The sequence below is a fragment of the Staurois parvus genome, unplaced genomic scaffold, assembly GCF_062004578.1.
Source record: "Staurois parvus isolate SC_StPar_1 unplaced genomic scaffold, SC_StPar_1.0 ptg000018l, whole genome shotgun sequence".
In the NCBI taxonomy this organism is placed as follows: Eukaryota; Metazoa; Chordata; class Amphibia; order Anura; family Ranidae; genus Staurois; species Staurois parvus.
Genome location: NW_028317814.1, coordinates 16,001,934 through 16,026,625, shown reverse-complemented (window position 1 = coordinate 16,026,625; position 24,692 = coordinate 16,001,934). Strand labels below are relative to the sequence as shown.

Sequence of the window (24,692 nt, the reverse complement as noted above, 5' to 3'; positions counted from 1 at the left end):
AACTGAAAAAGAAATAAAGGGCATTTTTTTTATTCCGGATAAAGTAATGAAGAGTTTTAATCTCATGTTTTTTGTTGATTTTTTTTTCCACTTGGTGTCCCGTTACAGTTATTTCCTTCACCTCCTGTCACCTAGCCAAAACAGGAATTGAGGGCATCCCTGCTTGTCATCAGAGCTAGAGTCCCTTTTGGAAGATTTTCCCCTTTATTCCCGTTTGGGAATTTCTTTCACTCTCAGTGGTAATGCCAAACAGGGAAAGTTAGGGGCAAATCTCACTAATGGCAACAGACAGCAACAAAAAAAAAAAGACGAAAGGTGTTCTAATCCCTCTTCATTCTATCCAATGCTTCAACAACAAAAAAATAGCCTTTTACTTAACGTGTTAGTAACTGGTAAAACCATAAACGTGTGTTCTTGTAAAGACACTTCTCAGGTGAGAGCAGTCTTTCTGCAGTAGAAGGCTTGGACACAGACCAGGAGATCACTTCTTCTTTCATCTTCCTCAGGAACCCTCTACCAACATCTGCTGCAAATTCTTGCAGAGGAATATCTGTTCTCCTGTGTGTGAATACATATTGGTTACTTACGTATATGTCTTCCAGACAGGTCTAGTGTCTGATTTCACAGCCTTTTTATCAGTACACTCTTTAAAATTTTTTATTTTTTTATTAAAGTTTTAAAGCAATATTAAACCCAAAAGCAAACATTTTTGTTATATTGCAGCTTACCAATTCCTAAATGTGTTTGCTGCATTAGTTTCCTTTTTAGGCTTTGTTCTATTTTCATCCGGTGATCCAGCCAGCAAATTTTTGTTGTTTTTCAAAAGCTCAAACTGCCCAGCAAAATGTATCCATTTTTACATGAATGGAACAAACCACATAACACCGATGGGGGGTGACTCCCTGCTCTGCAGGGAAGCAAAAGCAGCACATCCCCACTGACAGGGCAGAGCTCTGTATTGTTTACATTGACAGAGCTCTGCCCTGTCTTCCTCCTCCCCAGCCGATTGACTTCAAATCCCCAGACCTGTGAAGCTGCTTTTAGTTGTGTGACAGCATGGGATCGGTGCAGGGAGGTTTCCTGCACCGCTCCTGTGTGAACTCAAGCTATGACAAGCCTGGGTTCACCCAGGAGCAGTAGGGAAACTGCATGTGATTTGGACAGGAATGGCACCGCCTTCCTGTTCAAATTGCATGCCGTTCTTTACAGTGCTATTTGCTCACATTCATTTTGTATGGACACAAATCGCACCACAAAGTATCGGTACTCAGTATCTGTGAGTACATGACTAAAAGTATCAGTTTAAAAAAAAAGAAAAAAAAAGGGTATCAGTGCAACCCTACTCCAAAGGTAATCCGTGAAAGATATAACAATTAACCACTTGCTGACCCCCAGATAGCCGAATGGCGACTTCACTGCGGCCGGCCAATTCTGGTAGGATGTCATATGACGTCCTCCCAGAATGTGCCCCCAGGGGCCTGCACCCGGCAATCTGCATGATCGCTGTGTCCTATGGACACAGCTGACCACATGATGTGGTAAAAGGCCAATCACAGCAGCCTTTTACCATGTGATCAGCCGTGTCCAATGACACAACAGATCACTCATAAATGCAGTTGTATATATATACATTAATGTTGGGTCTTATTTATAATCATTTCCGCTGCCCCTTTAATAACACTAATGAGATGGGTTTATAAATAATAAAGTGGGGTAATATGCGGGTTTTTAATTTAATATTAAATAGTTCAATGTATTTTATTTGTATTGTTAAGAGGAGTATTCCACAAGATTATGAATAAATATGTAATGGAAGTAGTGGTTCTTAATAAAAGTTTTAGATTGAGAAGCTATGATAGGAATATCTCCCTTGTAATGAAGTTAGCTGTGCGGACTCCGGTAAAATGGCCGCCGGGAGCCCGCCCTCTAATTGGGAATAGTGTGTTGACTATTCCCTATATAAATACATTATGGCTCTGGGGGGCGGTTACCCTGATGAAGTCACGACACACGTGACGCAACGCGTCGGAACGCCATTCCCAGTTCAGAGATACGTCACTTCCGGTCACGTGGGGACGCATGTCCGGACGTAGCGGTCATATTGGTTTCCCTCCCTGTATGTGAATACACCCATGGTATGAGGTGGAAAGCGCTGTAAACAAGGAATACATGTGAGTGGAAACAGTATGTTACATTGAGTGTTCTTAATAAACGGTATTATACTATGGGAAGCTCTGTTTGTGTCCTATATGACGTTTGAGAGGAGGTGGAGTGGAAGTCCTGTGGCCCCTTGCTGAGCTGCCTGGTGTAAAGGATTGCCTGTGAGGAGAATTTTTGCCTTGTGGCCCTGTGTGGGTCGAGGTGGGGAGGTGAGCAGGCATTGCTGCCATTGGAGGATTCCTTTTGAGCACTAGAAGTGAAGATCACAGAGTGTTTTCACATTATATGCATGGACTTTAGTGTTTATTTAGACACAGTGTTTTTATGTATTTATCACATAATTAAGTGGATTTAATATATAATATTATTTTTACTCTGATATATAGGTTACCACAGAATTTATGAATCACGTATTTATTTGATGAAGAATCACAGTTTATTTCAATTCATAGGCTTGTCACAATTCATCACGGATAGTTACACTTTTATTATTTATTATGAATTAGCATAATTATGAATATTGATTTCATATCACTGATTTATTTGAGGATTAATTAAGAAAATATCAATTGTTGTTTTTTATCACGTATTTATATATTATGAGGTATTAATGGTTAGTTTATGTATGAGATATTTATGTATTTAAGTTTCTCACCAATAGACATACTATATTTTTTATCACCATATGGTATTTATTATTATAGGTTCAGATGGTACTTATGATGTGTATATATATATAGGGTATATTATTATTTTTTTGGTATTTTCTAGCGCTTCACTATTTAGTATGTGGTTATCTGCTACACTTTCCTCACGTTTCCACAGTGTGAGAAAAGTGCTGCCGATAACTGGCAATTGTAAGATGACAGATCAGCACCGATCATCAGGGCACTGATGATCATTGCCACCTATCAGTGCCCATCATTGTTGCATATCAGTGCCAGCTCATCATCAGTGCCGCCTATCAGCACCACCTTATCAGTGACGCCTATCACTGCAGCCTCATCAGCATACATCAGTGAAGGAGAAAAATTACCTGTTTGCTAAATTTTCTAATAAGAACAATATTTTTGCCCTTCTTCTCTTTTTTGTTTATAGCGCAAAAAATAAAACCCCCAGTGGCGAATACATACCACCAAAAGTTCTATTTGTGTAAAAAAAAAAAAAAATTCATATGGGTCCAGTGTTGCATGACCGCGCAAATGTCATTCAAAGTTCGACAGCACTGAAAGCTGAAAATTGGCCTGGGCAGGAAGGGGGTATAAGTTCCCGGTAGGCAAATGGTTAAATAAGACTATTGGGTAAAAACAGATTTGAACTTTTTATTTCCAAATCTTCATATTTTAAATTTTTGAAAAAATAAACATTAAGTAAATTCCACACCAGGACAGTTATACGTTAGTACACACTTTTGTTTGATCCAAACCCCTTTCTGTTGCTTGGGCGGTGTACAATATCATTCTGGTATAGAAGAATACCATAAAGGGAGACTTATGCAGGCCATGCATGCGGGTCGAACATCGGCCGTTTTTTTTTTTTTTTTTTTTTAAACGAAAAATCATTCGGCCGATTGTTATCACCAACAATAAAAAAAAAATTGGCCGACTACATTATAAAGTTCACCCCATAACTTCTGTCCCTTGCAGGTCATGGCTCATGCATGTATTTTTTTATCGGTAAAACGATCGGCCGATTTGTCCATTATTGCTGGGAAAATCATCCGATTGTCAATCAGCTGCATATTTTCCAACATGACCGATTTAAAAAACAAAAAAAAAAAACTGGGCAAAAAACCCGAAAAACGGCCAACCAATTAACCCACTAACAGTGCGAAAATCGGCCGTTTTTTTTTTTTTTTTTTTTTTTTCCTGGCCGATTTTTGAACAGTTTATAACCTGCAAAAGTTTTCTCCCTTTTTGGAGCAGAATCATTGACGATCTTGACTACAACTTGTACTGCAGACAGGAAGGGCCCCTGTTGGGGCAATAAATGAGTTCCCGCATCAGAGGTAAAACAAAACCAGAAGTTCATTTTTTTACAACCAGCATGCCTCGGATCTGTTTTTTTGGAAACCCACTTTAAAAAAACAAATCTAAACTTTAGAGCGGAGTCTGCCTTTTAAACATGAATCCCTTTCATGTAGAGAATATGAGAGAAATCTGATTGACAGTTAAGTAGTTGGTCTGCAGCTTAGACACTTCAGCACTTACAATAGGACTTGCAGCTCAAATCAGGCTTTAAAAAAAAGAGGAAAAAACCTAATCCATGAGATGCAGTACTTCACCTGGATTCCCCCCTGCTCTTAAGCTATTATGATGTAAGTTTAGATAATCCAATTGAAACCTTTCACTAGTTTCTAATGGCAGGTCTCTAATGCAGAGCTGCTGAATTAGAACGCTGTCCCAAACTTTTTTTTTTTTTTTTTCTTTTTTTAAATCCTGCAGTTTGAGGGGGGAGCCTGTGACTTCAGACTCACAGTGCAGTACTCGGTGGCTGAGCAGCCAATCACTCAGCTTGAGAGCTATCACCTAGGGACAGGGAGGATCGTGAACAGCTCTGAGCAGATTTTTAGCTTTTGTAGAAATTGAAACTTGCACAGCAATCTTCAGGGGCTGCAGCAGTGGATGAGGTTAGTAGGGAAGCATTGAAAAGGGGTAAGTATAGACTGAGGAGCCTTCTATCAAGTTTACCTGAAGCTTTGTCTAGTCCAGGGAAAGCACAAGTTCATCTTAAGATAATTTATTTTGTTTTTTTTAATTGAAAAAAGTACACAGATGTTGATGAATAACAGGAGCTGAAACTGTACATTAGGTAATGTTTTAGATCTTTGTTGGTTATCCCTTTTTTAAAGTGTTACTAAACCCACAACAGTAAAATCAGTCTGTATATGCAGTAAAGCATGCTTGTTATACTCACTGTGGAACCTAAGGGGTTAATTCTCTGCATTGTGTAAAAAGGCTGGTTGATCCTGACTTCTGATCCTCCTCCTCTTCCAGTGTTCCCCCTCTTATCTCCTGAAAAGACATATCATGTGGAGTCACTCTGCACATGCTCAGTTTGGTGTGAATATTGCTAGAGAGGTTTTACCTCTTCTTGGGAGAGTGCGTGTGATCAGCACTTTCCAGACAGAGGTAAGGGGTTCTGCAGCCTCCTAAAGGAAAATAAAACTCCTTTTTAACATTAAGCTTTACCTGGTGCTCGCTGGACTCTTATAGAAGCCACAAGACTGCCTTGACTGCTGATCATTAAAGGTATTTAGCCTTTTCTCATAAAATAATTGCACATCTGTGTACTGTGTGAAACCAGATATAGTGAATGCATTGTCCTGGGTTTAGTAACACTTTAAAGAAGAACTCTGGGGGCTGTGTCGTTCCCCCCCCCCCCCCCCCAAAAAAAAAAAAAGCTAACAGAGGACAAATGGCTAGTTAACAGTACTGGCTGTAGACTGTCTGCAGCGTATCTATCCCCTCTACTGACTTACTGTGCTTTGTTCTGCACTGTGCCTCAGTGTGGAGGTACCCATCTTGGTCGAGGGAGGGCTCTGCTTCCTCATGTCAGAGCCTCCAGCAAGGAGCAAAGTCAGCAGGACAATGGCAACATCACTCCAGATCTCCTGAAAGTAGCATTTAAAGGCAACAGTGCCTTAGATTGCACGCTGCAGAGATACAACTATGAGACTATGCACATAGTAGTGCCTAGGCGCACTCCCATACTAGGAAATGCACTGCTATTATTCCAGGACAAAAGGTACATTTTTATAGATCCTGCCTAGACAAAATTAACAATTTTAAATATTCACTATAATAAAGTAAACCTTCACCTTTTTACGTTTCGTTCAAACTTGAGCTCCAAATTCTGGTTCATTTGATGACGGTAGTATGAATACTTAGTAGATTATATACACCTGTTTTGCAATAAATACATACACAGCTAAAATCCTGTTGCTGTACTATATACCTTACTATAGCGTCTTGTGTGGTATGAGGCGTATGACATTATTTCTTCATCAGAGGATTGTTTTTGTCTGTTTTATACTGGATATACAGTATATTGTCAGCTTGGTAAAACATCAGTTTTTTTTTTTTTTACAACATGGTGTTCACTTTAATTTACTAGATCTGTAAATGTTGTTTTATAGAGCTTTGTCTCCTTTATCTTCAGTGTTTGAGGCACCATTTGCGGTAGCTGTTCCTTCTCTTTCATGTGTAATCTTTGTAAGAGGCTTGTGACATTGTGTCATTAGTGTCCTAGTGGAGCAGTTAATAACTGTGTCCTAACATGTTACAATGTGTTTATTTTTACCTTCTGACAAGCAGGACATAGGCTGGCCCCTCACTGATTTTTCCAGATGAACTATGGACAGTTTGGCATATAATCTGTAAGCAAACAGATGCATTTAAGGCACACAAGTATTCTTTATATTTAAAAAAAAAAAAAAAGCACTGTCCTTTACCTAAGGGCCAGTTTATTATCATTTAGACTTTAGAGGGGCCAGACTGTGACCAGTAGAAGTAGGAAATGCCCTGGCATTGGTAACAATGCCCCATAGTTTGTGTCTGTCTGTGAGAGGATTAGTGCCCCACCACTGGTGTCGGTGAGAGGATTAGTGCCCCACCACTGGTGTCGGTGAGAGGATTAGTGCCCCACCACTGGTGTCGGTGAGAGGAATAGTGCCCCACCACTGGTGTCGGTGAGAGGATTAGTGCCCCACCACTGGTGTCGGTGAGAGGATTAGTGCCCCACCACTGGTGTCGGTGAGAGGAATAGTGCCCCACCACTGGTGTCGGTGAGAGGAATAGTGCCCCACCACTGGTGTCGGTGAGAGGAATAGTGCCCCACCACTGGTGTCGGTGAGAGGAATAGTGCCCCACCACTGGTGTCGGTGAGAGGAATAGTGCCCCACCACTGGTGTCGGTGAGAGGAATAGTGCCCCACCACTGGAGTCATTAGAAAGAAGAGTGCCCCATTATTGGTGACCATGGAAGAAATGGTTCATCATTGGTGTTGGTAAGAGGAAGAGTGCCCCATCATTGGTGTTGGTTAGTGGGAGGTATAGTGCCGCATCATTGGTGTCAGTGGGAGGAATATTAATATGGAGGATTTATATAGCGCCAACAGTTTCCCCTCATTGGTGTCTGTGGGAGGAATGGTGCCCCATCATTTGTGCTGCAGTTGGGAGACCACTGATCTAGATCTAAATATCTCACAGTGCCTACTTAGCATTTTCAACCACACTAATGAAAAAAGGAGGATGGAAAACTCTTATCATGCAAACAGAGAATGTGGTTTATGTTCAGGAAATTCCATTCATTTTGAAATTGAATATTGAAAGTAAATGAAAGTTTGAAGTACTTTCAATGATGGCATTATTGAATGTACTGAAATACAGATATATATTTTATTTTTTTTCGTATGCAAATCTAGCAATGTATGGTCAGGTTTAGCCCTCTCCAAGGTTTAATCTGGCCATACACTCTTCGAATAAAGGCTGGTTTAAGCTGAGCTGGCTGAAATTTGCTCAATGCTTGTCCTCTGCATCCTGCCTGACACTGCACAAATGAAAATTGAATGGCTCCTGGGGGAAAATTGTCAACCAGCTGCTGCATCCAGTCAGATGCCACTGTGGTTCAAGTATCTTGACAGCCAGCCCTACTGGTGTTTTGGCTGGGTGGGGATGGTCCCATTTGCACCATGGTAAACACTAAATGTGTGTTTTACATGGTGCAAAAGGTGGAGTTGGCCTTTAACCTGGGTTTACTCCCAGATTATTTTTTTCAATTTGTGGACTGACTGAAATGATGTAACAAATTCTGTACAACATGGATGAAGGAATCTTCCACTGTGGCTATTGTCAAAATAACCGAACATTGGATACATCTGGGTGAAAACGCTATGCAGATGGCCATTTTCAGCCTGGCTCCTTTCATTTTTTTGATTGAAGGATGTTGGGCTGGTGGTGGCTTACGGGGCCACCCAGGTAGTGAGCTAGCTGGGATTTGTATGGTGTAGTCTGTACTCCGCAATACCCTAGAGGAAAATCTCACTTGTCATAAAACAATAAAAAGACCACCACTCAATAGTGTGCTTAACCTGATTAGATCATTCATTCAAGTAGACCTAAAAGGATAATTGATGAGAGTCAAATATTTCTCTGCAGTCTGACCTCTGTGGACACTTCCTGATTAACCCTTTTTGGAGGTGTCGGCTCAGTAGGATTTCTTGCTTCTGATTTCAGCCAGTCCATATCAGGGACATCTGCTTAGTTCCTCCCCCCTCCCTCCATAGATGAAGACATGCAGCATACTTCATGATCGATCCTATCACCAGCTTGTGTCTGATTTTTGAATAATGGTAAAAATAAACATTTTCAGCACCTACTATATTTCTCATACAGTCTTCTATTCCTTCTTTGAATAACCATATTTTTGGATGATAGAACTATTGTGGATTACAAGTAAAGGATAAGCCCAGGAGTAGCTTTGATTGTGCTGTGAAAGCGGAGTTCCACTCAAAAGTGGAAGCTCTGCTTATTTGCCTCCTCCTTCTACATTAAGTCCCCTATGTCATGAGTTTTTGGTGACAGGTTCTTTTTAAGGAGACATGCACGGTCTAAAAGACCCTGCATTTCTCCCCTGTGCTCCCCTGAATGTAATGCAATGTACATTACACTGCATTACATTCTTTCCCGGTCTTAGTGGTCGGGAAATCTGTGAACGGGGACCCGGAAGTGACATAATGTCGCTTCCAGATCAGGACAAGAAGGGGAGGGGAGCAGACATGTTCGCTTTCCTCCCTCCCCTCTAGCTGCCGGTGCACACTGAGCCAGTCCCAGGCTCACAAATGGGCAAGTGGAGCCCGGGACACTTGGCGAGTGGGGGGAGGTTCATATTGGGGGGGGTTGTCACTGTGGTGAACTGTGTGAAAGCAGTCAGGCGGCAATGCTAATGTCCGAATTTATAAATGAAAGTGTTTCTTGGTTTGTGGTGCTCAGATGCAGTGAAGTTCCTACTTAACCTCCTATCTGATGGTGTCTGCATAGTTCCAGTCCAGCATCATGACACCATTATCTCTTTAGCTGTCTGTAAGGGGGGCGTTCTTTTTTTTTTTTTTTTTGTTCTCCATGGACTTCTAATAATTTGGTATCAGTAAGGGTCCCTTGAGACATGAAGTCTTATTTTAGGGGTTCCTCTTGGAATAAAAAAGTTGAGACAGGCTTGTCTGGTCACACTACCGGTTAGTTAATATATTTTTATTCATGATGATCCATAAAAACATAACAGAAAAACTATTTTAATATGTTTCGGTTAAAGCACAACAATCCCTGGTATGTTGGCTTTTAAAGTGTTTCATTTTGAGATAGGCAAGGTCCTGTGTAGATGTTAAATAGTTGCAATATTTTAGCTGGAAACTTTGTCCTAGAAGCTACATGCTGAATACATTGCTTATCACTGTGTATGGAGGTTCTATATCTCCTCCCTCCTCCCACAGACAGATCAGTTGATCTCCTCTGGCAGAGATCCCCATGCTGACCTCTAATTTTAATGTCTCTGGGGTACTTTTAGACTGTGAAATGATTGCCAACTCATCACTGTGCAGTCACATTGGACTTCAGTGTTATCTAGACTGAACTGAGGGCCCTTGCTGTTCAGCTCTGTCATATGGTATCTATCAGTAGCGGATGTTTTAACCTCTTATATGTTACAGCCGTACTGGATGATCTCATAGAAACGTTTTGTCTTATCTAGTACCGTAATAAACACTCTTTAGTTCACTTCTCTGTTTTATGAAAACGTGATGTTTTGTTCAGTTCATCTGGAGAAGTAGCCGTACCTGAATCCTGCTGTACTACCACATTTCAAGCTGAAAATGAAATCGGGCTGGCTTGGGGGTGGTATGGGAATTAATCGACAAGTGAGTGAGGTAGCTATTATTAGCAAATTTTTTTAAACTAAAATAATAAACATGTTATACTCGCCTGTTCTGTGAAATGGTTTTACACAGAGTGGACCCAAACCTCCTCTTCTAGGGTTCCCTTCTGGCTATCTTGGCTCCTCTTCTCTGTGTGCCCCCATAGCAAGTGGCTTACTATAGGGGCACACATTGCACGCTTCACTCCCGAGCTGTGTGTGTCTATGAAGCCGGACGCTATAGAAACACACAGCGCAGCTTGGCCCCACCTCCTTCCTCTTCATGGTAGTTGATTGCCAGCAGCAGCAGCCAATGATGGGAATTCAATAAAGCTACTGCGCCACTTTTCTGGTGTTAGCCCCTCTCGTTTCTGTATTGCGCCAAAATCGTGAAGCATTTGCAACACTTTTGGTTCTAATAGCGAACTCGTGCATGAAATCCAGGTAGTTCTAAAGTGTGCCACTGTTTCATTGTGTCCCATTGAATGCGCCACTTTTACATTGTGTTGCATAGAATGTGACAACTATAAAAGTGGAGCTAATTAAGACCAACTGTGTGCTTACAGAAAAGAAAAACAGGCTTAACAGATTTTACGAAGTGTCTTGAGTGCATTCTAAAAGTGGCGGAGCATGCGACAAATTCAAGTACAAGTTCTAGACAGTTGGTACATCAATTTGGCGCATTCTTCACCATTTTTAGAATTCATGTGAGACACTTTCACAAAATCTCTCTGCACTTGCCTTTATGAATTCCATGGAATGGCCCCTGCTGCTGCCCACGTTCCTGTGTGAAGAGGAAGAGAGGGGGGAGAAAAGATGCAGCCCTACACAACGATGGATCAATTGAGGGCTCGGGTAAGTATTTAGGGAGGAGGGGAGAACAAAAAGCTGTAAAACATTTTTAACCTTAATGCAGGGAATGCATTGTGATAAAAAAATGTTTTGCCTTATAGAACCACTTTAAATGGGTTTGATGTCAGCAGTGTAGCATTGATTTGCACAGATCAGAAAGCGGGGAAGCAGAGTCCTCTTCTCTGCAGGCTGTGATTAGTGTTTTCATCTACGTTCTGGGATAATGTCGTTGCCAGCCATTAAGTTCGGTAGGGTTTGGGAATTGACAAAGGTATTGTGGTTTTTTGTTTTGTTTTTAATAATTTTATTGTCTGTTTTATCTGTATTTTGGTTATTTAAGCTGGAGTTTCACTTTAAAACATTAAAAATCCAGTTGCAAAGAAAAGGGTTAATACCTTCCTACTGTGCCCATCGTCACTGCTACAAACACATTTTTAGAGGTGCATATCCCCAGAGCTGTGGTCTTTTGTTTCATTACTTAGAGAGTCAGTGACTTGGATCAAGTGTGCGCAGGTGTCCTGACTTCAAGTATTAGTAAAGATTCGTTTTTTGTTAATAACATACATGTTATACTTACCTGCTCTGTGCACTTGTTTTGCACAGAGCAGCCCCGATTCTCTTCGGATCCCCGAGCCGGCGTTCTGGGTCTCTCCACCACCAAGTGCCCTTATAGCAAGCTGCTTGCTATGGGGGTACTCGTGTGTGCTCTCCTCCAAGCCCTGCTCTATGTGTCTGTAAGACACAGAGTGGGGCTTGACCCTGCCCCCAACTCCTTTTTGTCACTGACCTATGTTTGACAGCAACATGAGCCAATGGCTCCTGCTGCTGTATCTGAGCCAATGAGGAGTGCGCGAGCCAATAGAGACTTTGCTCTCATGCACATCACTGGATCGAGATCAGGTTCAGGTATGGGGCACCTGGGAAACTGTATGCAGAAGGTTTCTTTTATTTCTTACCATACTGCATTTGCAGTTGTGATTCAAGGATAAGAATCATGAAGGAAAAAAATCTGATCTCATATTTTGTGTCCTCAATGGTTCCTTCTTATAGTTGCATGTGTTTGTGTCCATCTGCATATCTTTAGAATCCTGGTAAGTGCTTTATACTTTGTCTGTCTTTTTTTCCTGCAGAGTGTTGAAGCCACCAGGAGGTGGATCAAGCTGCATTTTTGGTGGTCCTGAAGAGGCTTTGGTTTCAAGCCGACAGCACAAGATGGCCTCCAATATATTTGGATCAGCTGCAGAGCCTGAAAATGTACCAAAGAGGTCCAACCCTCCAGGTTTGTGTTTTTAGTGTGTGAAGAGACATTGTTGACACCGGTAACTATGTAATTGACCTGTAAATTATTAGCAGATTAGTTCAGAAATGAGCATGGCAACAGAAGTGGTTGTGTGGAGGGCACAAACAAGCTTCTGCAGTACTGCTTTCCCATCCCCCAATCCTAGTAAGGAACACAGGCTTGTCCATTGTCTCACAGCCATACAAGCAGCATTTTAAATTATACTTCCCTTTTCTTAGCTTCATGAATGGAAATGAGTGATTGACACGAGACACACCCATATCTCTTATTTCGCTATTCACAAACAAATTGCAGAAGTGAGTGATTTCCATGACATGACATAGAATGCTGAAATATTTGTAGAGAGGCTTGACTCGACTAGTCTGGCTTGCAGGTTGAATATGTCTGTAATGTGAGGCCATATATATATATATTTTTTTTTTTTTTTAATGCGAGAAACCTTGCCTCTCTGACCAATAAATTGCAATAAATGTGAAAGGAAAAATTTAGCTGTGTATAGTATAAAACATCCGGTATCAGCATGCTATTTAATTAATACTGATTTATTTTAGAAGTGTTTATGCAGCCAAAACTTACTAGTTTTGGATTGAGTTGAGAAGGATGTTGAGTTTTTTTACTGCTATCTGATCTCCATCAGAAAGATTATGCGTCACTGAAGGTCTATCCTCACCAATGTGATATTGTGATGACACACACATTACCACAATGCATTTATTCTCAAGGGCACATCAAAGCACCTTCATTGTTTTACAATGCACAACACTCTGCTGTATATTAAGGTGTGCTGCACTGCCGAAAATGATGCATGCAGCATTTTTAGTCCACTGTGCCTTAGACAGCCTATTCAAATTAACACTTTGTAGCAGACTGGGTTGGTAACAATGGGCCCTTACTGTAATGTAAAAAAAAGTTATGTCTTATACAAAACTAGGCTTTATATACATTGGTGTATTCATCCGTACAGCATGTTTACTCAGCTGAATGCATTTAGGCATCTAGACATGGTGAAGACGACTTGCTGAAGTTCAAACCGAGCATCATAATGGGGAAGAAATGGAATTTAGGTAACTTTGAATGTGGGATGGTTGTTGGTGTCGGACAGGCTGGTCTGAGTATTTCAAAAACTGCTGATCTACTGGTATTTTCACACACAACTAACTCTAGGGTTTACAGAGAATGGTCCATAAAAGAGAAAATATCCAGTGAGCGGCAGTTGTGTGGACGAAAATGCCTTGTTGATGTCAGAGGAGAATGGGAAGACTGAGTTACTGTTGCCTTTCTATCATCTCAAACCAAATGACCACTCATTACAACCAAGGTATGCAGAATACCGTCTCTGAACACACAACACATCGAACCTTGAAACAGATGGGCTATAGCAGCAGAAGACCACACCACTCCTGCCACTTCTGTCCGCTAAAAACAGGAAATGGAGGCTACAATTCACACAGGCTCACCAAAATTGGACAATAGAAGATTGGAAAAACGTTGGTCTGATGAGGCTCGATTTCAGCTGCAACATTGAGATGGCAGAGTCAGAATTTGTCGTAAACAACATGAAAGCATTCATCCATCCTGCCTTGTGTCAATGGTTCAGACTGGTGGTAGTGGTGTAATGATGTGGAGGATATTTTCTTGGCACACTTTGGGCCCTTTTGTACCAATTGAGCATCATTTAAATACCACAGTCTACCTGAGTATTGTTGCTAACCATATCCATCCCTTTATGACTACAGTGTACCCATCTTCTGATGGCTACTTCCAGCAGGGTAATGCACGATGTCACAAAGCTCAAATCATCTCAAATTGGTTCCTTGAACATGACAATGAGTTCACTGTACTCCAATGGCCTCCATAGTCACCAGATCTCAATCCAACAGAGCACCTTTGGGATGTGGTGGAATGAGAGACTCGCATCATGGATGTGCAGCCGACAAATCTGCAGCAACTGTGTGATGCTATCATGTCAATATGGACCAAAATCTCTGAGAGTTTCCAACACCTTGTTGAATCTACAGGTGCATCTCAATATATTAGAATATCATCAAAAAGTTAGTTTATTTCAGTAATTCAATTCAAAAAGTGAAACTCCTATATTAGATAGATTCATGGAGTTGGGTTGCAATGGCAGAAGGTCACACCAAGCGAGTATAGTGGTGCCACGACCCGATTTGTAGGATTAAAATATTTCTAGAATGATTATGGTCTTTTTAGGCACGTAAACACAGTACCAAAATTATAAAAACAACTGTTGCTTTGACATACCACATCTAAAATATATTTAATTATTAAAAATATTACTATGCATTGCACATATGTTTACAGTGTTCTCACAATATAAGGCGTAAAATTTTATAATATGGATATTGAAAGATGGTAAATTCAATCATTCTAGACATATTTTAGATATATCAAATCACTCTGCGTAATGAATCTATTTCACTAATTTTCTTTATTTTAATTTTGATGATTATGGCTTACAGCTAGTGAAAACCCAAAATTCAGAAAATTAGAATATTGCATAAGACCAATAAAGAAAAGTGTTTTAATACAGAAATGTTGGTTTTCTGAAAAGTATGTCCATGTACAGTACAGTATGCACTCAATACTTGGTCGGGACTTCTTTTGCATCAATTACGGCATCAATGTGAGGTGGCATAGAGGCGATGCTGAGTTATGGAAGCCCAGGTTGCTTTGATAGCGGCCTTCAGCTCATCTGCATTGGTGGGTCTGGTGTCTCATCTTCCTCTTGAAACTACCCCACAGATTCTCTATGGGGTTTAGGTCAGGAACGTTTGCTGGCCAATCAAGCACATTGATACCATGATCATTAAACCAGGTATTCGTACATTTGGCATTGTGGGCAGGGACCAAGTCCTGCTGGAAAATGAAATCTGCATCTCTATAAAGCTGGTCAGCAGAGGGAAGCAAGAAGTGCTCTAGAATTTCCTGGTAGAGGGCTGTGCTGACTTTCCACTTGATAAAACACAGTGGACCAACACCAGCAGATGATATGGCTCCCCAAATTATCACTGACTGTGAAAACTTCACACCGGACCTCATGCAACTTTGAAAATCAAGGTCCCAGAGTCTGGAGGAAGAGAATTCAAATGAAATGCAAAATTTACTTTCATCCAAAAAAAGGACTTTTTAGACCGGTAATTAGCAGTCCAGTCCTTTTCTTTGTTTTCTCCTTAGCCCAAGTAAGATGCTTCTGCCGTTTTTGTCTCTGGTTCAGAAGTGGCTTGACACAAGGAATTTGACAGTTGTAGCCCATGTCCTGGATACATCCTGTGTGTGGTAGCTTTTGAAGCATTGACACCAACCGTAGTCCACTCCTTGTGAATCTCCCCCAAATTCTTGAATGGCCTTTGCTTCACAATTCTCTGAAGGCTGCAGTTATGCCTGTTGCTTGCGCACCTTTTTCTACCACTTTTTTTCCTTTGACTCAACTTCCATTAATATGCTTGGATACAGCTCTCTGAACAGCCAGCTTCTTTAGCAATGACCTTTTTTGTGCCTTGCCTTCCTTGTGGAGGGTGTCAATGACTGTCTTCTGGACAACTGTCAAATCAGCAGTCTTCCCCATGAATGTGTATCCTACTGAACCAGACTGAGAGACCATTTAAAGGCTCAGGAAACCTTTACAGGTGTTTTTGAGTTAATTGGCTGATTAGAGTGTGACACCATGGGGTTTATTTACTAAAGCTGGAGAGTCCAAAATCAGACTCCCTTCTGCATAGAAACCAATCAGCTTCCAGGTTTCATTGCCAAAGCTTCATTGAACAAGCTGAGGTTAGAAGCTGATTGGTTTCTATGCAGAAGGGAGTCTGATTTTGGACTCTCCAGCTTTAGTAAATAAACCCCCATGAGTCTACAATATTGAACTTTGTCACAATATTCTAATTTTCTGAGCTACTGAATTTTGGGTTTTTACTAGCTGTAAGCCATTAAAAAGAAAAATGCTTGCAATATATCACACACACACACTGCTCATAAAAATTAAAGGAACACTTTGAAAACACATTAGATCTCAATGGGGAAAAATCTCATGCTGGATATCTATACTGATATGGACTGGGTAATGTGTTAGGAACGTAAGGATGCCCCATAATTTGATGGAAATGGGAAATTATCAACCTACAGAGGACTGAATTCAAAGACACCCCGAAAATCAAAGTGAAAAAATGATGCAGAAGGCTAGTCCATTTTGCTGAAATTTCATTGCAGCAACTCAAAATGGTACTCAGTAGTTTGTATGGCCCCCACGTGCTTGTATACATGCCTGACAACGTCGGGGCATGCTCCTAAGGAGATGACCGCTTATGTCCTGAATTTCCTCCCAGATCTGCGCCAGGGCATCACTGAGCTCCTGGGCAGTCTGGGATATCCTGTTTTGGTCCAGCCAACGCCACCAGGTTGTACCTCAGAGTGTTCTAATTGGATTAAGGTCAGGTGAGCGTGGGGGCCATTCAATGGTATCAATTCCTTCATCTTCAAGGAACTGCCTGCATACGCTTGTCACCAACATTGGGTCTGATAATGGGTCCAAGGATTTCATCCCGATACCTAATGCAGTCAGGGTGCCATTTGTCTAGCTTGTAGAGGTCTGTGCGTCCCTCCATGGATATGCCTCCCCAGACCATCAGTGACCCACCACCAAAACTGTCGTGCTGAACGATGTTACAGGCAGCATAACGTTCTTCATGACTTCTCCAGACCCTTTCATGTCTGTGAACCTGCTCACACCATGAAAAGCACAGGGTGCCAGTGGCACACCTGCCAGTTCTGGTGTTCAAAGGCAAATGCCAAACGAGCTCTATGGTGCCAGGCAGTGAGCACAGGGCCCTCAGGCCACCCTCCATGAAGTCTGCTCTGATTGTTTGGTCAGAGACATTTACACCAGTGGCCTGCTGGAGGTCATTTTGTAGGGCTCAGGTAGTGCTCATCCTGTTCTTCCTTGCACAAAGGAGCAGATACCGGTCCTGCTGATGGGTTAAGTACCTTCTACGGCCCTGTCCAGCTCTCCTAGAGTAACTGCCTGTCTCCTGGAATGTTCTTCACACTCTTGAGACTGTGCTGGGAGACGCAAAAAACCTGGCAATGGCACTTATTCATGTGCCATCTTGGAGGAGTTGGACTGCCTGTGCAACTTCTGTAGGGTCCAGGTATTGCCTCATGCTACCAGTAGTGACACTTTCACTAGTTTTGCATTTGGCTAGGGTCAAACAGTCAGAAAATAGTAGGGAAAAAAATCCAGTGGTTTCTACCTGTAAAACCATTCCCCCCCCCCGTCTTCTCATTGTTGCCCATCTAGTGCATCTGTTATTTAATTTCCTGAACACCAAAGCAGCTGAAACTAGTTAAAACACACACGTACACACACATGTTTAAAATCAAGCACCTAGGCATTCAGAGTGCTTCTACAAACATTTTGTGAAAGAATGGGTTGCTCTCAGGAGCTCAGTGAATTCAAGCGTGGTACCGTGATAGGTTGCCACCTGTGTAATAAGTTCATCTGTGAAATTTCCTTGCTACTAAATATTCCACAGTCAACTGTTAGTGGTATTATAACGAAGTGGAAACAACTGGGAACAACATGAACTCCGCCACAAAGTGGTATGCCACGTAAAATGACAGAGCTCAAATCGACAACTGTCTGCAGATTCAATAGCTAAAGACCTCCAAACTTCGTGTAGCCTTCAGATTAGCACAATAACAGTGCATAGAGAGCTTCATGGAATGGGTTTGCATGGCTGAGCAGCTGCATCCAAGCCTTACATCACCAAGTGCAATGCAAAGTGTCGGATGCAGTGGTGTAAAGCACGCCGCCAATGGACTATAGAGCAGTGGAGACGTGTTCTCTGGAGTGACGAATTCCGCATCTGTCTGGCAATCCGATGGACTTGTCTGGGTTTGGCAGTTGCCAGAACAGTGCTTGTCTGACTGCATTGTGCCAAGTTTGTTTGGTGGAGGGGGGATTATGGTATGGGGTTGTTTTTCAGGGGCTGGGCTTGGCCCCTTAGTTCCAGTGAAGGGAACTCTTAAGACGTCGGCATATTAAGACATTTTGGACAATTTATTGTCCCAACTTTGTGGGAACAGTTTGGAGATGGCCCCTTCCTGTTCCAACATGACTGCACACCAGTGCACAAAGCAAGGTCCATAAAGACATGGATGAACGAGTTTGGGGTGGAGGAACTTGACTGGCCTGCACAGAGTCCTGACCTCAACCCGACAGAACACCTTCGGGATGAATTAGAGTGGAGACTGTGAGCCAGGCCTTTACATCCGACATCAGTGCCTGACCTCACAAATGCACTTCTGGAAGAATGGTCAAACATGAAGGCAAGACTATTGTTTGGCAACTGGCATTGCTACATTATTCATCAATTATTTAAACGCCTGTAACAAGTATACAACAAGTAAAAGTCAGAGCGCTGGAATGCCTCATTCTACATACTTATTCTGGGGCATTGACCCAAATATTTCAATTATAGCATCAGCATGTGAGTCAGTTGACCTGTTCAGGAGAGGTGAGCAGTGGCATTCCCATGGATGTCTCATTACAGATTTTACTTTAATTTGATGACTATTCAACATTAGCACGCTGTGAGATGACTGTGATCAGGATTATAGATTTATTATATGTTGCATGGACCCGCTGGGTAGGGAAGCCTGCTGCATGGGAGGACTGGTATTGGGCAGCAGGAGGTTTCCGGTGAGTGAAAGCTGGAAAGGCTGCACATGCTAGCTGGAGATTGTGCTGAGCTGGCACTGGAGCTCTTCCTGGAGATGTCTGGTATCAGCAAGTGACATCTCCGAGAGCACCTCCTCCACTCCAAGAGACTCATTCCTGGCTTCTGTTCAGATGTATGGACAGGAAAGCCACATCCTGTCTGTGTATACTGTTATCCGTTATGAATAGTGCTAAAAATATGTGTCATGGTAGTCTGTTTCCTGGATTACTAGAAATGCTAACATACCGTCAGAGAAAATAAATTCAGGTATTCTGCATAGGGAAGAATTTCACGCTATGAGCCCAGCATAAAGGTTCTTGACAACTCTGCTACCATTGTATTCCATTTTATAGTGGTTTTGGACCATCTTTTTTTTTTTTTTTTTTTTCTGTGTGGTTTTTTTTTTTTTCCAACAAACAAAAATGGGGGAAAATCAGCACAAGGGATATAATTTATGGCAGCACAGTGGCTGAATGGTTAACACTTTTGCCTGGCAGTACTAGGGTCGTTCGAATCTCAGCCACGGAACCACCTGCCTGGAGTTTGGAGTATAGGAGGAAACCCAAACAGGCACAGGGAGAACATGCAAAGACATACTGGTAGGTTAATTGGATCCTGTCTAAAATTGGCCCTAGTATATGTATATAGGCATGTGAGTTAGGGACCTTTTAGATTGTAAACCCCGTGTGTGTGTGTGTATAAAGTGCTGCGTAACTTGACGGTTCTGTACAAGTACCTGAAATAAACTTATGGTCAGTAGTGATGTGTCCGGTTTGAAATCTTCTTCCATCCCCCTGGAAATTTCTGGGAATGACTGCCTGGGTGTCATCTGTTCTGCTCTCATATAATTTTATATTGGAGCCACTATCTAGTTAAAAACATTGATTCCATTCATTGTGAAAGTAGTTTTCTAGAGCTGCCATGCTGGATTATTCTCGGTGAATAGAAGGGAGCTGTCTTATTGGAAACTCCGCTTCTGAAGTCCGGTAAAGTGCAAATAAAGCCGGGAAGGTGTGGATTGACATTCTATGACTAGGAAGGTTACTATTAAATTTTTAACTGCAGCCAAAACGAGTTGTGTGTGGTGGGTTGTTTTTTTTTTTTTTTTTTTTTTTTTTTTTTTTTTTTTGTTGTTTTTTTTTGTTGCCAGACATTTTTTTTTTCTTAATTTTTCTGTCTGGTAAAATCGTTGACCCCAGAACAGGAAGTGAGTAGCAATCTCACTAGCGGAGCTCCAGGTAGCCATTCAAAAAATCGATGGGGGTTCTTGTCTTTTTTCACTCTGTCATAAACAACATAAATTGGTTCTCCTGAGATCCCCCTCTGTAATGTTTTTGCATACTGGACACATGAATGTGTGTGTGTAGCAGCCATGTCACAAGTCTCCTATGCCATCTTGTCTTAAGGCATAGCCTGGTGACCCCCTCCTTTTTTCGTCCTTCAATTTATATAATACACAAACTGTTTACTGATACTAGGACCTTATTAATCTATTGATCAGCACACAGGCCTTGTCAGAGCTGTAAACCATTAATTGAGGCCTGGCAGGATTCTCCTTTCTACAGACTATAAAACAGTACAGATTAATCCTTCCCTCTGACCTGTCGTAAAACAATGACAAAATGTCTGTCTTGTCACACATGATGTGTAGGGCAATTAAAGCTCTAGGAATGCATAGCGTGCCATAAAACCTCTACCCAGAAAGCAGCCAGGCATCTCTCTGAGACCTCTGTCCAATCCACAACTTTACAAAATACACCCAAAATTCATAAAATCCAATAGGAATAAGACCCATTAATATTAAGTATATATTTGAATAGGGAATATCTTACCTAGTAAATCAAGGTCAAGCATGACCTACGTATGTTGGCACTTACGAAAGGGGAGAAGGCAGTCTCCTCCCTCCTGGGTGACAGACCCATCCAAAATACTCTGTGTTTGATATCCCTGGACACGAAATATAATGCTGAACAATAATTGATAAGTTTCCAGAATGCTACCTGTACATAGTGGAAAATATTAATGGTATGAATCTGTGTGTAAGAGGGGGCCCGATACAGTCATAAAATATGGTGACCTCCTAACCACCACCTCTTAAACCGGGTAATTGGTCATATGGTCTCTGGCCACACCCTTTAATATGACAGAAAAGGGAAATGTCAGAACCCTTTTGATAGCTCTCATTTTACCATCAACTACGGAACATCTGTCAAGTTGTGAGAGCTGAGAATACCTTGCTTATTGACTGAACTCTGCTAAAACCAAGGATTTTGCAAGTATTCCTCCTTTTCAACTGATTTTCTTTATTTCTTTGTAACCTCCTTTTTCTGTAAATATTTTATTTGCACCATACCATTTTCAGTATTAAATCCTATATGGAAAAGTGTTTGAAATTTGTCTCTAAAGCTTTTAATGCAAACTAAAAGAATCCTTATCTCTTGAAGAGTGCTACTATATATGGCAAATCTCTGAATATACTTGTCCGTGGTGACCGTGTGTGTTAGACGTTTATGCTAAAATCATAGTTGTTGCAAAGATGAGTTCCTCCCTCTCAGTTTAAAGGAAATGGTTGTAGCTTTAAAGAGTTAAAGGAGAAGAACGGCCAAAGCTCTTTTTGGCTGTACTGTGGATCACAGTAGTGCAGTTCGTTCTGCACTCCTATGACTCCTTTTCAGATAACAGCGGGCTGCAGCTGTTGGCTGACGTCACTCAGCCGGTCCAGGCTAGGGAAAGATCCCAATTTCGAAGTCTGAATCCACCCCACACTCTGTAGTGATACCTGGCTCAGCGATCTGCTGAGAACCTGAGCCAGCTGCTCCCTCCCCCTTCACAGCCCAGCACTCCAGTGAGCAGGGCAGGCAGAGCAGAGAGTGGTGTCTGACAGTCCCCATTTGTGCTTAGTCAGCGTGCACTTCATTATCTTCAGACCAGTGGACTATAGCCCTCTATGTTAGGGAATAGATACAGGGGTTGGACAAAATATGGGAACACCAATAAAAGCATAAAATTGTTATCCAATATGGTGTCAGACTGCCTTTTTGGCATCAAAGACGGTCTGAATTCTCCTGGGAATTGACAAATCTAAGTCTTGGATGGTGGATAATGGAATCTGACACCACTCTTTATGCACAAATCATTCCAGTTCTTGCAGAGTTGCTGGAGGTGGAAAACAAGCCTGGACTTTGTTTTCCACAATTGACCAGTGGCTTTATGATACTGAGGCCCAGCGACTGTGGCGCCAAGGGGAGGTGTGAGACTTTTGTCTGCATGCTCCTCAAACCACGATTTGACAACACCAGCTGTGTGAATCGGAGCATTATCGTCTTGGTAAATGGTGCTGTCTTCAGGAAGTAATATCTGTACATAGTCGCTAGCAGTAACTCTACCTTTCAAGGTGATGATGGGGCCTGCAGAATTATAAGATCTGGCTGCCCAAACCATGGTTTCTCCACCATCAAGACAGTCCTAGTCATAAGCTTTGGAACAGTGTGAGGCTCTATTCATTGGACATATTAGTCTTCCATTGATCGATAGTCCACGATTTATGGGTGTTGCACCACTCTTTCCTCTTCTGAGCATTAACACTTAGTCACTAGTGGTTTGGCAGTTGCAGCTCACCTATGAATGTTTTTTTTCATATGGAGTTCCGTCCACACAGTCTTTGTGGGCACAGGCTTTGGAAGACTGAGATTGAGCTTGCAGTAACTTTTGCAGCTGTTGTTTTCTTATTCCAGGTCACAATCCTTTTTGTCTCTTTTGGTCAGTTGACCACGTCAGGTGCTTTTATGCCTATCAGACACCGGTTTCCCAGAAACTGTATATACCGTCATAACCTTTTGATAATGTACCTCGTGACACGGCAAATAAATTGGCAACGTCAGACACAGAGGCACCAGCGAAGCGGTCACCAACAATTTGCCCTATTTGAAGCTCAGTAAGCTCTGACATGACTCCGTATTACTCGCAGCCCACGCAGTGAATGACAAAAGTGAGGCTTCCCACCTGTTGGCTAGATGTCTCATCACACAGTGGAAACAAAAGAATATCACATCAATGTTACTTCTGCTTTCAATGCTAAACATGTCATCACTTTCACACCTGCAAAAAATGTAATGTTTCCATATTTTTGTCCAACCCCTATATATTACTAGCACTGCGTGGCAGACCTATTTATTTTGTGGGTTAGAATTTTCTGCCTGATGGACCACGAGGCCAAGAAGGGAAATTTGCTGACTGTTCATTTTTCCTTTTTTCTATGTTTATTTGCACTACCTGTTTTCCTTCTTATGTATGACTGACAATTTTAAACATCTTCTCTTGCTTTGTGAAGAAGATTGAGTGTAAATCTGGTCCTCTGTCAGTGTAGCAGCCTGTCAGCCAACAGCAATATTGTTATTATAGAAGTGTGAGTATAGAAATGGAAATGATTATCTTTTTTCTTTTCTGAAGGTTTCAAAGCTTCTTTCAGAAGCTTTCACCATTAGGGCCTTTTTACACTGAGATCTTCTTCACTAGCGTACATGTATGTGGTGGGTGTAACGCAAACAAGACTTCAGGAACTAGCCAGATGTGCAAATATCATGGGAGCTGTTACACACGGTTAGCTTTACAGCATCTGCATCACAGCATCTGGAATGTGTGCAAGTTCTGTTCTCTCATGCACACATACACTGGGTGTTGTGTTTTTTTCCTGAGGGCCGTGACCTGTATTCTGTAGAAATAATAAATCTTCCTGCTACCCAGAAGCCTAGCTTATGTTAAAGAGCAGTGGGAAGTTTAATGATGGGCTAGGCCTGGCTACTAAAGCTGTAATTCATGTGATGAAAGTAAGTAGACTTGGTTATCAAGCAGGGTAGGGTTTGCTAGCCACTCAGTCCTGCCTAGCAGTTAACAAAACTGTTGTGTTGTGTTTCCCCCCCCCCCCCCCCCATCCCAATAGGTGGAAAGACAAGTGGTATATTCCAGGATTCAGGACCTGCACGGGTAACCCCAAAGCAGAACCCACCAGGAGGAAAGACCAGTGGTATTTTCCAGGATTCAGGACCTGCACAGGTAGCACCAAAGCAGCAGAACCCACCAGGAGGAAAGACCAGTGGTATATTCCAGGATTCAGGACCTGTGCAGTCAGCACCAAAGCAGAACCCACCAGGAGGAAAGACCAGTGACATTTTTGGTGAAGCACAACTAACAACAAGTCCCAAGGCACATCCCAATAAACCAAAGGTAATTGCAAATTTTTGTTTTACTTTTCTCACTTGTATATTACACTTTGGAACCCATTTTAGAGACCAGCTCCATGCCCCAGAAAAGAAAAATGATCCTTGCAGTGGGGCCTTCCTGCAGTGCAGGGTGTAATGCAGCCGCCTTCCATGCTGTGTGACTGGTCCCTCGCTGTCTCTTCTAAGGTGCTCTGGTTGGTCGTTGCACACAGAAGTCATATACAGTGCAGGGCCAGTAGTTCTGCATTGTGTGAGGAAAGCAAGGGCTTATTCACAACCCGTAGGCATCGGGGTGAAGAGACATTCATTGGGGGATTGAGGAATAAGTACTACAACATTTTCTTCTACCCTTTAGACATACTGAGCATTTAAAGTATTGCTAAACCCAGGACCCTGCATTCACTATATCTGGTCTCCCACAGAACATGGAAATGCAATTATTTTAGTGAAAATAACCTGCTAAATATCTTTTATCATCAGCAGTTAGAGCAGTCTTGTGACTTCTATCAGTGTA

General features: G+C 41.9%; 1 protein-coding gene across 2 annotated transcripts in view; it reads left to right on the top strand.

The window, feature by feature from the left end:
- The window catches only part of JPT2 (Jupiter microtubule associated homolog 2), a 52,739-nt gene that overhangs the window by 16,572 nt on the left and 11,475 nt on the right, over nucleotides 1-24,692 (top strand). For both annotated transcript variants that reach the window (XM_089682680.1, XM_089682678.1), the window contains exons 2-3: nucleotides 12,050-12,198; nucleotides 23,899-24,182. In XM_089682680.1, the coding sequence (XP_089538806.1) occupies nucleotides 12,132-12,198; nucleotides 23,899-24,182 (351 nt within the window). In that variant the 5' untranslated portion in view covers nucleotides 12,050-12,131. The remainder of the gene's footprint in view (nucleotides 1-12,049; nucleotides 12,199-23,898; nucleotides 24,183-24,692) is intronic.